At 43.4% G+C, this 11403-nt stretch overlaps 1 protein-coding gene across 13 annotated transcripts; it reads right to left on the bottom strand.

Annotated features, from left to right (window-relative positions):
- Positions 1-416: 416 nt before the first annotated feature.
- On the bottom strand, positions 417-11091 carry LOC123119593 (dynamin-related protein 3A). Of its 13 annotated transcripts, none has more exons than XM_044539450.1 (18): positions 10559-11085; positions 9510-9789; positions 9390-9418; positions 9185-9286; positions 8611-8679; positions 8472-8531; positions 8260-8373; positions 8020-8068; positions 7827-7936; positions 7624-7716; positions 7430-7519; positions 7156-7293; positions 3890-4000; positions 3291-3395; positions 3146-3191; positions 2707-2855; positions 2479-2619; positions 417-1964 (listed from the first exon to the last, which is right to left on the bottom strand). In XM_044539450.1, the coding sequence occupies exons 1-18, from the start codon at positions 10919-10921 to the stop codon at positions 426-428; spliced, it is 3588 nt and encodes a 1195-aa protein (XP_044395385.1). In that variant the 5' UTR covers positions 10922-11085; the 3' UTR covers positions 417-425. The 13 variants fall into 13 exon arrangements, 12 of the variants coding, with proteins under 12 accessions (XP_044395385.1, XP_044395387.1, XP_044395386.1 ...); XM_044539452.1 differs by having other exon boundaries at positions 7156-7260; XM_044539451.1 differs by having other exon boundaries at positions 3146-3188; positions 10559-11084.
- Between the last annotated feature and the right edge of the window lie 312 nt (positions 11092-11403).

Below are 11403 nucleotides of genomic sequence, written 5' to 3'. Positions count from 1 at the left end.
CTCTTTCGAGTATATCATAGCAGGACAGAAGAACCTAGCAGCGACTTGCGTGGACCTTCGTTCCCCAATGCTGCAAACAAAAGAGTTTAATAACTACTTGGGCAAGTAATAAAAACATGCAGGCATGAATACTTGAAGCTGGTTGAGATAAGTTGAAACCATGCATTACCAGCGGTCAGATTGAGTTGGGCAGAGACAGTGCTATATGATACTACTGTGGTTCATCGCATGTAAATGCTATACTCCTAGCAGCTTCTTGTTAGTTAGTTTACACAAGTTCTGAACTAATGACAAGCTGCATTAACAGTGTATACTAAATCTCAGATCCAGGTCAAGGACTACGGCAGTATTGTATGAGTTTGATGAATTCCCACATGCTACAGAGTTCATTTCAGCAGTAATATTTCTCATACCTGGGAAGAGTCTTATGGCAAGCACCATACTGGAGGAGAGTGTCTGGCATAATACTGGTCTAAGAACACATATTCAATGCACTTGTCGAATAACACTTTCACTTTCCAGTGACCGTCTACAATTTCAATATCCCTGCGAGTTGACTTTCTTATTCTCCAGCAACCAGTAATGAGGCCCCGGTATGGTCCATTCATGACAACACTCCTCGGCACATCATTGAGATATTCATCATCCAGAAAGAATAGAAATCCGCCCTCACCAAAACCAGGGAACTCGGACTTCTCATAGGACCTGCCAGAGCCTTTGCCGACAAACAGAACCCTCTCATCAAGGTCCTCTAGTTCTGTCCACTCATGCGTGGTCAAACCTCGAGGTGTGTCAAGTTCTTTCAACTGGAATACCCGGAACGAATCGCTATCACCAGAAATTCTCAACACCAGCAGCAACTCACCCCTTGAGACAAGGATATACCTTCCAATAATCACCTCATTGTTGAAATGCCTTGCATCCACCATCATTAAGCCATTCTCAAAGCTTATGCCATCTCCATGCTCAGTCAACTGAAGGACAAAAACATTGACACACTCAGAACTTAACAGCAAGTGGAAGGCACCATTATGCCACATTATATCTTCATAATCCTCATTCAGAAACGGGAATGGGCTTCTTGTGAGCATAGGTTGTGTCCTGCCCAAACGCCAAAAGGCGGCACGCCTATATGCTCTCCCATCTGAATAATAGTGCACAATGGCTCCGCCAACACAATTGAGGCCATCCGGAGGACCAGACACTGTTGCTGCAAGCATTATACAAGGGATAGCAGCCCCATTGATGTGAACAGCTTCTGGAAGCAAGATATCTAGACCAGTCCTCAAAGATCGAAGTCTATGACCACTGGTTCCTTCAAGTGCGAGGAACAGGTGTCTCCCTTCGAACGATCCATAGAATCGAGCTTCAGTAATGTTCTCCGGGAGGCGGGTGCGGTGCACATGGTAGATACCATCAGCGGGGTGGCGGCAAAGGCAATTAATGTCACAGTTGCAAGGCTCTCTGCCGTTCGGAAAGCAAGTCAGTTCCATCCTTGAGGGATCCTCCACAGATGTAGGATCCCCCACCACTGAAGGATCCCCGCGCACACGGAGAAGCCAAGGCAACTGAGCCTGTATAAGGGGTGGATGCTGTTGGGCGTTCAGCCGTAGGGAGTTGTCTAGGGCACTGTGCCAGTCTCGACAAGCCTTCGACATAAAGATCTGATCAATCTCGCACCAGATCCGGCGGCAGATCTCGAGCAAGCATGTGTCAGGCAGACCCGTCGCAGACACGCCTCCCCTCAGACGGAGGGCAAGGTGAATAGTGGCTTCTTTCTGAATGTTGTAGTCAGCTAAGGTCCTGCCATCCTGCAGCTGCTTGCCAGCCAACATGAGGCGCTGCTGATCTGGAGGGATGCCCTCCTTATCCTGGATCTTGGCCTTGACGTTATCAATGGTATCAGAAGACTCCACCTCAAGGGTGATGGTCTTGCCAGTGAGGGTCTTGACAAAGATCTGCATCTGCACAGAATCTCCATCAAAAGGTTACGTAACTCATACAACTGATACTATAGAGGTCAAGATAGGAACTTGAAAAATATGCAACTTAGATGAGGATATTTATCTGAACAAGAAAATGTGTTTTAGAGCAATCTGCCCAATGCAATCGAGCTCACTAGTAAAACAAATGCAATCGAGCTCACTAGTAAATCAAATGCTTAAAGCAAGAGGCAAATTTAATCATGCTGCAAACCCACAGTAATATATGTGATCAACAGTGTTTGATAATGCCTCCTACTAATGGTGTTGAACCTTGCTTGGCAGTAGTTGAGGCCAAAACATTGCTGGGTTTAAGATTTATGTACTCTCCTTTGTCTATGCTTACTTATGCAACTAAGGAAATAGCACAAAGATCATACACAATACTTATCCATATAAATAAGCTGTTAGAAATTTATAACAGATCTGATGTGCACACAAAAAATAGGTACAGTATATGCACTCTTAAGTAAATATTGAGTTACAAGAATCATACCAGAAAACGTATAATCGCTTTTGGTATGAAATCCTCGACGTTTTTCTTGACTATATTGTAGTATGACTGCAGCAGCAATTTTGTGAATGTTATTTCAAGGTCTTCCTGCTCAGAGTGGCTTTCTGAAGGGACTAGCGGCAGCTGTTTCACAAAGGTCTGCGTCAATCACTTGAGATGTCGAAATAACGCTGATAGAAGAACTAAAAGAGCATAAATAGGATAGCTCACCTCTTTTAACTGTATTGAAGAGAAAGAATGTTCCAGGTAGGGAGTAGCTGAAGCATAAGATTTGTTCACTGAGCTATCTCTAGCTGAAGAATGCTTACGGTCCTCGCTTGAGGTGAATATTGAGCCCCAAAAAGAAGTGCTTCCACTACCTGAAAGATAATCAGTTAAGTAAAATAGGCTGAAATGAAATTGTACTACTCTCACAAAAAACACTAAGGTGGCCTACTGTGCACCAATAAAATACTCCCTCCGTTCACTATTATATAAGATGTTTTAACTGTTTTCTATTTTGGATGTATATAGATGCATTTTAATGTGTGTTTACTCATTTCAGTCCGTATGTAGTCCATATTGAAATATCCGAAACAACGTATATTTGAGAACGGAGAGAGTAGCGTCATATAATCAAAAGAAGCATAGCATTTGCAACACTCCTTACCTGAAGATCCTGGTCTCTCTGCGCCAGCAGCAGGGCGTACCCCCTGCTAATAATGACCACAATATAGCAAAGGAACATAATCTCAGAAACACTACACCGAATCAACAGTAACCTTGCTGATTAAAAAAATAGGGAGGCAAAAAACCTGGATCTGTTCGGTGATAATTCCATTTACACCAGTAGTTCTACCCAATAATGCGTGTGATTTTCGGGTTCTTTCAGAATCCTGTGGCCCATCGGCATCTCCATCCTGCAGTGTAGTACTGTTAAATATACTAGAGTTGGCCTGTTATCCGTGCCTTCTCCCGAAGATATAAATGGTTTGATGCTGACATAATTGATGTACATTGTGGTGGAACATATTGCATAACAGGGTCATCATCAATTGCATCGAGATCATTACAAGGAAAAATCATAGTAATTATTACTGGGTGATTGCCAGTTTAGCTATATATTGGTACGGAACAGAAGTTCTCATTGAATATAAACAACACTCTGCAAAAGTATCACTAAATTAAGCCTTCATCGAGTTCCATGTTCTGACTGTACGTGCCACTAAGAAATAGAAGCAGTGGGAATTATCAAATAAAAAGCCAATTCGCAAGGCACTGTAAACAAAGTTCTATTTGAGCTGTGCTTTTTCCAGCATGAGCGTATATTCTAACTGGTAGTGATTCTACACTTAAGTTGCCATCAGAATCAGAACAGAAGAAATTACTCATATCTAATATTAAAAAAACATACCCTCCTAACCACCATTGCAGGCAATCTGGCGGTTCTAACTTGCAGATGTGCTTGCACTATAGCCTTGCTGCCACCGATGAAACTTGGATGAGATGTGTTTATGTAATCAGCCTGCAGAGTTAACATCATCTCAAGTAAAGACCAGGTATCAGTGCAAAGACAGTATAAAAAGAGAACAAATTATTCAGAGAATCAGAGCAGACTCGCAATAATTGTACAAAATAATAAGTTTGCACTATCAAATAACGGAAACGCTTAGCCTCTTCTTGAAGTATTTAAGGAGAAAATGGGATGCTTTACAGAGGTTAGGACTTGCCATGCCTGAGAGTCTGGCGTATGCTAACATCAATGTTTTCGAGTCGATGAGTCGTTCTGGGGTAATGACTCTTGACTAGTCGTGACTAGTCAAAACTCATGGTCGACTAGTCGACATGAGTTAAGCAATAGATGCAATAAAATTACCATAGTACATGTATATAACTATATATCTCTATCTTTACTACTATAGTACACCAATCTTCAAATTCAGATTAGCCACCCACTGTGATGCAGAAGCATTTCTTAGCCGTTGATTTTTTCCACGGGATGAATCACTGCCATTTATCAATGTTGAACCCAACTGATCCGGCGGTCATGGTTTGTGGGATTCGCTTCACACGGCCGCGCGCCAAAACAAGGTCGATGGATCTTTCTAGAGTTAAACGCAGCTAGCATCTGACCAACCCGACACTTGCTCGAGAACTTTCACATGAGGAGCAACCGAGCTAGCTTTACGTTGTGAACTGGCCCTATTAGACAATGCAGTACTACTACTCCAGTGTAGGCTACAAACCTAAACAAGTTTACACGTGGAGGCTAGCAGCCTATATTACTGCAGTAGCAATTTTCTCCTCGCATGAATACTGTTGAATGCATGCACGAAAGCACTTTTTTTAATTTTTCTCAAAAGAATTAGTACGCTGTTGAAAAAATTGTACGAATGGCAATACTCCCTTTATTCCATAATGTAGTGCATATAGATTTTTTGAGAAGTCAAACTTTCTAAACTTTGACCAAGGTTATGGAGAAAACTATTTATATCTACAATACCAAGAACATAAAATATGAGACTACATCTTACGACGAATCTAATGATGTATTCTTGGCATTATATATGTAAATGTTTTTCTCCATTATGGAACGAAAGGAGTATTGTTGTTCGCTGAGAGAAATATTCAAACAGCCTATAGAAAATCCAGATTTATATTTTTTTTCCTTCATAGGATGTTAAGTTATTTAAAGTTTACAGTTTGAAAATGTGAAAATTAACATCAAAATAATTTTATCTGTATTTTCAAGTTTGAATTTGAAAAAGCTAAAAGATTTCACAGACACATCAATAACATTTCTTTTGGATTAGAAGTCTATTTTTTAAAAGCATTATTCATAAAGAAATTAATTATGCTACCATGATTCGATAGGAATTGTAAAAAACAATCCATGAGTTCCCAACATGATAATTTTATTATAGCATAGAATATTTTACTTTTAGTTTACATGATTTAGTATTGTGATGATCACACATAATAATTTTGCACATACAAATTATTAGTACTTATTAATAGTCTGTAATACAAACCATTTCCATACAATGTCCAGCAGCAACCAGGGGGGGAGCAGACCAGCTGGCGGCAGCGCCAGCTAGCAGGATTGTGGGGCGGCAGCAGCGGCCAAAGGAGAGGGTCGCGTAAGCCAGGATAGGTTTGGGTCGGAGGGGAAACTAGGCGATCTAGGTTTCACGGGGGATTGGGCAAGCAAATAGAAAAAGAAATATGACAGGCAGGGCCAACTTTTAGTCGATCGACTCAAAAACCTGGACTAGTCGATCGAGTCGCTCGACTCAGCCAATTAGTCGAGTTGACATGTTGAGTTGACCTTGCAGTTATGACTCTACGAATAGTCGCAACTAGTCGTTCGACTCGAAAGCCATGGTTAACATAACAGATATGGTAAATAAGCTAAGAGATCTATATAACGATGATCATATCGAAGATGTTGCCAATCTATTGAAGTTGGATGATTTGATCAATCTTTTCCATAAAAACATCCAGAAAGCTACATTTGAACAACCAGCACTGGAACTTGCCGAAGGATTGGTTGGTTATAAATTCTATATTCCACCATATATGGATTTCAGGGGTAGAAATTATCGACATGGAATCTTTCATTTACACAAGAGAGATCACCTGGCTGATAACTGGGCGATCGTCCAATCAGATTTTGATCGTACGGCACGAAGCAACCCTACCCCATACACTGGTTTGTAACAACACCGACGCGTGATCACAACAGGGCGTCGGTTGTAGACCGAGAAATCGGTCGGGACTTCTTCCTCCAGGCTCGTCCCGATCCCATCTCTCCTCCACGCCTGATTGGCAGCCGGCGCCGTTGGGCAAGCATGCGCTACCCGAAACGCCGGCACCGACGCCAGTGAGGAAGCGCTTCGGCCATACCTCTCCCTCTCATCGCACTGCCACCAGCCGCACGCGCCCCTCACTCCACCCCTTCCACGCGGCCTCACACTTCTCGCCGCGCCGCCGCTCCACTTGCCGTCGCCGGCCTGTACATGCAGCTCGAGCTCCTCTCCTCGGTCATCGGCCGCCTCCACCACCATGGTGCCACCGAGGAGCGCCTAGGGTCAGTACGGCCGCTGACGACCTCCTCCACCCCATCCCCGACAGCAACGGCCCCTCCTGGCACCGACCTCGCCTCCAGCTCCGGCGTTGCCGACGCGGAGAAGGGGATGAGTTTCATGTTGCTTTTTGCAACAAGCATCCTCTTGCATTACAATTGCAACGACGATGTTGTAAACGGCGCCGGTGAACCACGGCGGGTGCTGCTGCGGCACGCGCCGGCAACAGCGGCAGCATTTCTGCAACATCATCTCAGTTGCAAAAGTTTCTTCCGCAACATCACCTCTGTTGCAAAGGTGAAGACCAAAGCAAAACTTTCTTCAACATCACCTATGTTGCAAAAGTTTCTTCTGCAACATCACCCATGTTGCAAAGGTAAGGATGGATGCCAGATCTGACGGCTCGCGACCCGGACGATCTTTTCAAAAGATCAGCCGGCCGACGCATAGCACGACCCATTAACATGCACAGAATTGTTCAGGTGTTTTCCTCACTGTATACAAAAGAAGCTCGAGTCAAATATGGACAAGTCACAGACGTGTTTCTTAGGATAAATAATCAATTAGAATCATCATACGGCAAGACCATGTTTACCTCCATCTCAATAATGTGTGCTATCATATCTTGTGCTGGCTTAAGCCCATCCAGTATAAACTTCACAATTACTTCATCCATGCTCCTTCTGAGTGTAGGAAACTGCTGCAGCTCGTTGCAAAGGCAAAGTTGGATCATCTACAGCGGAACAGAAGTTGGCAAGAGAAGTAATATATAGAAAGCTAAAAGTTATTGAAAGTTATGTGCAAAATCAACCAAATACAGTAGATGCTTAAATTTCAGTTTCCAATATTTTACAGTTGGACTGACATACCTTAACCAGTCCCTCACATATGAAATCCGCACACTGAAGACTTGGATCAAGCAATCTGATTTGCCTGTGTACAAGGACTTCAAACGGCACCTGACAAATTTTAGCACAAGGGATTGTTATCAGCTCAATTGACCAGTATCCAACCATCTACATATTAACAGAATTCTTACACAAAGGGCGCAAGTGTATCATACCTCAGGAACAAACAAAGCACTCCTAGGACCAGTTGCATTTTTTATAGCCATGCGGGTGTCTTCATCAGTGACATCCTCACAAGGGTCAACACCCTATAAAATACAGATCTTAGATCTTAATGATAACATGAATATGATGATGAATGCTACAACATAGCATAATGAAGATTCAGCAAGATAGCACATGCAACAAAATTAAAAACCTCTAAGCTTTTGACGAAGATAGATTGAAAAATATAGTGAATGTGTGCTCCACCAGAAAGCTCGATTGTTGATATATCTTCATTTTTCCCTTCAACCATAGAGGAAAAAGCTGCAGCACACACATGTTATTTATATATAATATATAGGACTGAAGCAAAGGAACCAGGAAAGTGCTCGTGGTTCAGTTATTACCATCACAAAATTTAGCTAGAATGTTCAAAAACTTAGCAGCTTGCCCAGCCTGCAATGATGAAACATACGGATTGATCATCAAGGCAAAGAACAAAAGAATAACAGAAGCAAGATTAAGCAAGTAGATTACTAGCTACTAGCCAGACCTAATCACATATGATAGAATATAATTTGTTACAAGTGTTAACAAAAGGTGAATGGTTCTTATCACTATGACCAAATAAAATCAATTCACCAGACCTTGGCTTCAATTGGGTCACCATAAAAGGCATGCTCCTTGGTAATAGCTGCCAATTGAGAACTTATGTGTGACTTCAGTCCAGGCAGAATAGTTCTGATATGTTGGACCAAGATCTGAAACCATATAGATGTATTTTTAGTTTATAAATCACAGCATACATCTACAAGTCATATAACATGGGCTACAACAGACATACACTTCACCAAAATACCTGGTTTAGCTTCTTTGCTAACCGTGGTATCCCACAGTACTTAGTGAGACCACTGTATGCCTGGAAGGAGTAATATTTCAGAACAATGAAATAAAAGGAACACAAAACTTGAGAAACAGTGAACTTCACAGCAGCATACCGACTGAGTACGGAAGAAATTTTCTTCTCGCGCCAGAACCTCCTTGGCACTAATATCAGTGTTGATATCCTACATCATTTAGCACAATATACATTAGAAAGCTATAAAGGAAAAAAAAACTTTTGTATCACCAAAGACGGTGCTGTGCAATTAAAAAATATGTTCAGGACATCCCTACGATTATTACTTACTAGCACAGCATTCTGAAAATGATCTTTGATACATATGAACTTAAGTTCGCCAGAAAAAATTATCAGGTGTTAAGTTCGCCGAAGTTAGTTCCGGTTAGCTATTACCTCTGTTCACTAATGTAAGACGTTTTTTTAGACTTATGGTAAGTCTAAAAACGTCTATATTAATGAACAGAGCGAGTATTTATCAACAGGGAGAAGTCCGCAATGACACAAAATTAGTAAATTACTTCATCTGAAATTCTTTGTTATTATACACAATGAGCACAGCGACCACAAAGTTTGGCCACTACGAAACTTGCAAAAGAAAGCAATGTCATGAGAATATTAGGTTATCAATGCATAACCCTTAAACTAAGCAAACATGCTGCAAACTAAAGTACCTGCTGGCTGCGGTTTACGATGCCAACATAACGAAGTCGTAATGGGATCACAGTTTCCAGCAAAAAATTACAGGCATCAGTGCCTCTGTCCATTATGTCCAACTGGGAAAAAAACAGAAGAGCAGTAAAGATCAGAAGCTGGGTGACATTAGGATGTTACTTTCTTTTTATCCAATAATACAAATTTGAAGGTTAAGGGGCAAACCTTTGTGGTAACACCAATTGTTCGAGAACCTACATGAGTAAAGAATCCGCCAAGTAAGATTTGCATCTTAATAGAAATATCTATCAAAACAAACACATAGACTTTGAGAGGCATACATACCATCAGGATCAGCTGTCCGAGCTATTTGAAGAGCACCAGAGTTCGCTAAATCTGCATTTGCTGGCAAAACAGCCAATATGATGCATGCTTTGTGCTTCATATATGAAAATATCATAGTCCTTATTCTGGCCTCAATGTCAGTTGGTGCCACAGCTGGCACCTTAGTAACTCCAGGCAGATCGACCAAAGTGATGTTGAGAACATTTGGTGAATGGATCTTCAAACGTATCTGCCTATCTGACACACCCTTGTTACCGCCAGCCTCCCTGCCCGTTTCTGCCTGCAGTTATGTGGAGTTTTAATATTAACAGATATCACCATTATTCTAGTTAAAAGCAAGTTGGTGCACTACATGAACTTTCCAGCAATTATTTCAAACAAACATAAACACAATTACACAATACCAGCATGCAGGGGTACCGACCCACAAAATCTATGAGAAGTAACAAGAGTGCAAATGACCTTATCAATCAAACAAACCAAATTTTACTTCATCACTGAATTGTCCAGCACTTCTTCCAAACAAACACTCAGAGTAATCGAATGGTATCAGCAGTTGGATCAACTTCACTGAATATAACAATCCTTCCATCCGAGGATACCATTAAACACATTCAAAATTCTAACAGACAATATACCCCAGAATGAGCAAAACATAAAAGATACCAAGTAAGTCAAAAGGTGGGCATAGTATAGCATGGACAAAGCGCCAGCGCCACTGAAACATGATATGGTGTCAAATAACTGCAAATAAACGCAATGCCTACCCAAAAGCATCATCTCCCAGTCAAAAAAATCTGGTAAGGCAGCAGGAGCTGTGCTATACTAGCAGCATATATACTCATAAAATACCGCCATCAACTTGGGTATGATTTGTCCAAACAACCACCACTACCGCAACTAAACAATCACCTTCAACCCCCACAATCGGTCGCAATGCAGTACTACAGCTACCATACTCGTGGGCACACCAACCGCGCAGCCAAATCAACCATCGGGCCCATGGTCCATCTACGGAGACGGATAGATTACGAGGAGGGGACGGGAACCTGGATCTCGCGTCGGATTTCGCGGAAGTCGTAGTAGCGGCGGCCAGGGTGGTGCAGGAACTCGCCCCACTCGTCGGCCTCTGCGTCAGCGGGGCGGCGCGCCTGGTGCACGAGCTGGAGCACGAGCGGTCGGCGCGTGCACATGTCGGAGCCGCGCGGGAGAAAGTCGCGGCCGAGGAGCGCCTTGAGGATGCTGGACTTGCCATTGCTCTGGCTGCCCACGACGGCGACATGCGGCAGGTCGATCGTCGAGCTGCTCCCCAGCTGCGAGAAGATGCCCTGCAGCTTGTTGTCGATCGGGATCACCGAGCACCCCACCGCCGCGGCCGCCGCCGCGGAGGAGTTGTAGTGGTCGTCGGCCATGGGAGAGCTCCGCCCGCCTCTAGGGTTTTGGGGTGGGTGAGCAAGGGGGAGGAATCCCTAGATCGAGAGAGTTCCCCCCTCTCCCTGTGGAGCCGCGGGTTCGAATCGACAGGTTTTTTTTTTCCTTTTGAGCAACTCAAGTCGAGAGGTGAAGTCTGAAGTGTATAGGTGGCCTCTTAGAGCATCTCTAGTGGATGGTGTATATGGAGGTGGATGCTAAATATACACGATCAAAATCAAAAAATATCTCCCAGTGGATCGTGTATCAGGTCGTGTAGCTGTACACGTCGCTCCCACGAGCGTACCTGGCGTGGGAGTAAACAGGACCGGACCACGCCCGTGGGCTCGCTCCCGCTCCAGTTCCTCCCGCTCCCGCTCCCGGCCGCCTCCCCAAGGTCGTCGTCGCCCCTCTCCGGCCGCCGCCCAAGGTCGCCGTCGCGTCTCCTCTCCGGCCGCCGCCAAAGGTAACCATTTTTTCCTTT

This window comes from Triticum aestivum, chromosome 5D, assembly GCF_018294505.1.
Source record: "Triticum aestivum cultivar Chinese Spring chromosome 5D, IWGSC CS RefSeq v2.1, whole genome shotgun sequence".
In the NCBI taxonomy this organism is placed as follows: domain Eukaryota; kingdom Viridiplantae; phylum Streptophyta; class Magnoliopsida; order Poales; family Poaceae; genus Triticum; species Triticum aestivum.
This window is presented reverse-complemented; position numbering and strand designations above follow the sequence as displayed.

Coding starts and splice junctions, on each gene's coding strand:
- LOC123119593 (XM_044539450.1), bottom strand. CDS start 10,921: ATGGCCGACGACCACTACAACTCCTCCGCGGCGGCGGCCGCGGCGGTG. Junction 9,790..10,558: donor AAATCCGACGCGAGATCCAG/GTTCCCGTCCCC, acceptor ACATAACTGCAG/GCAGAAACGGGCAGGGAGGC. Junction 8,680..9,184: donor TCGTAAACCGCAGCCAGCAG/GTACTTTAGTTT, acceptor TAAATGATGTAG/GATATCAACACTGATATTAG.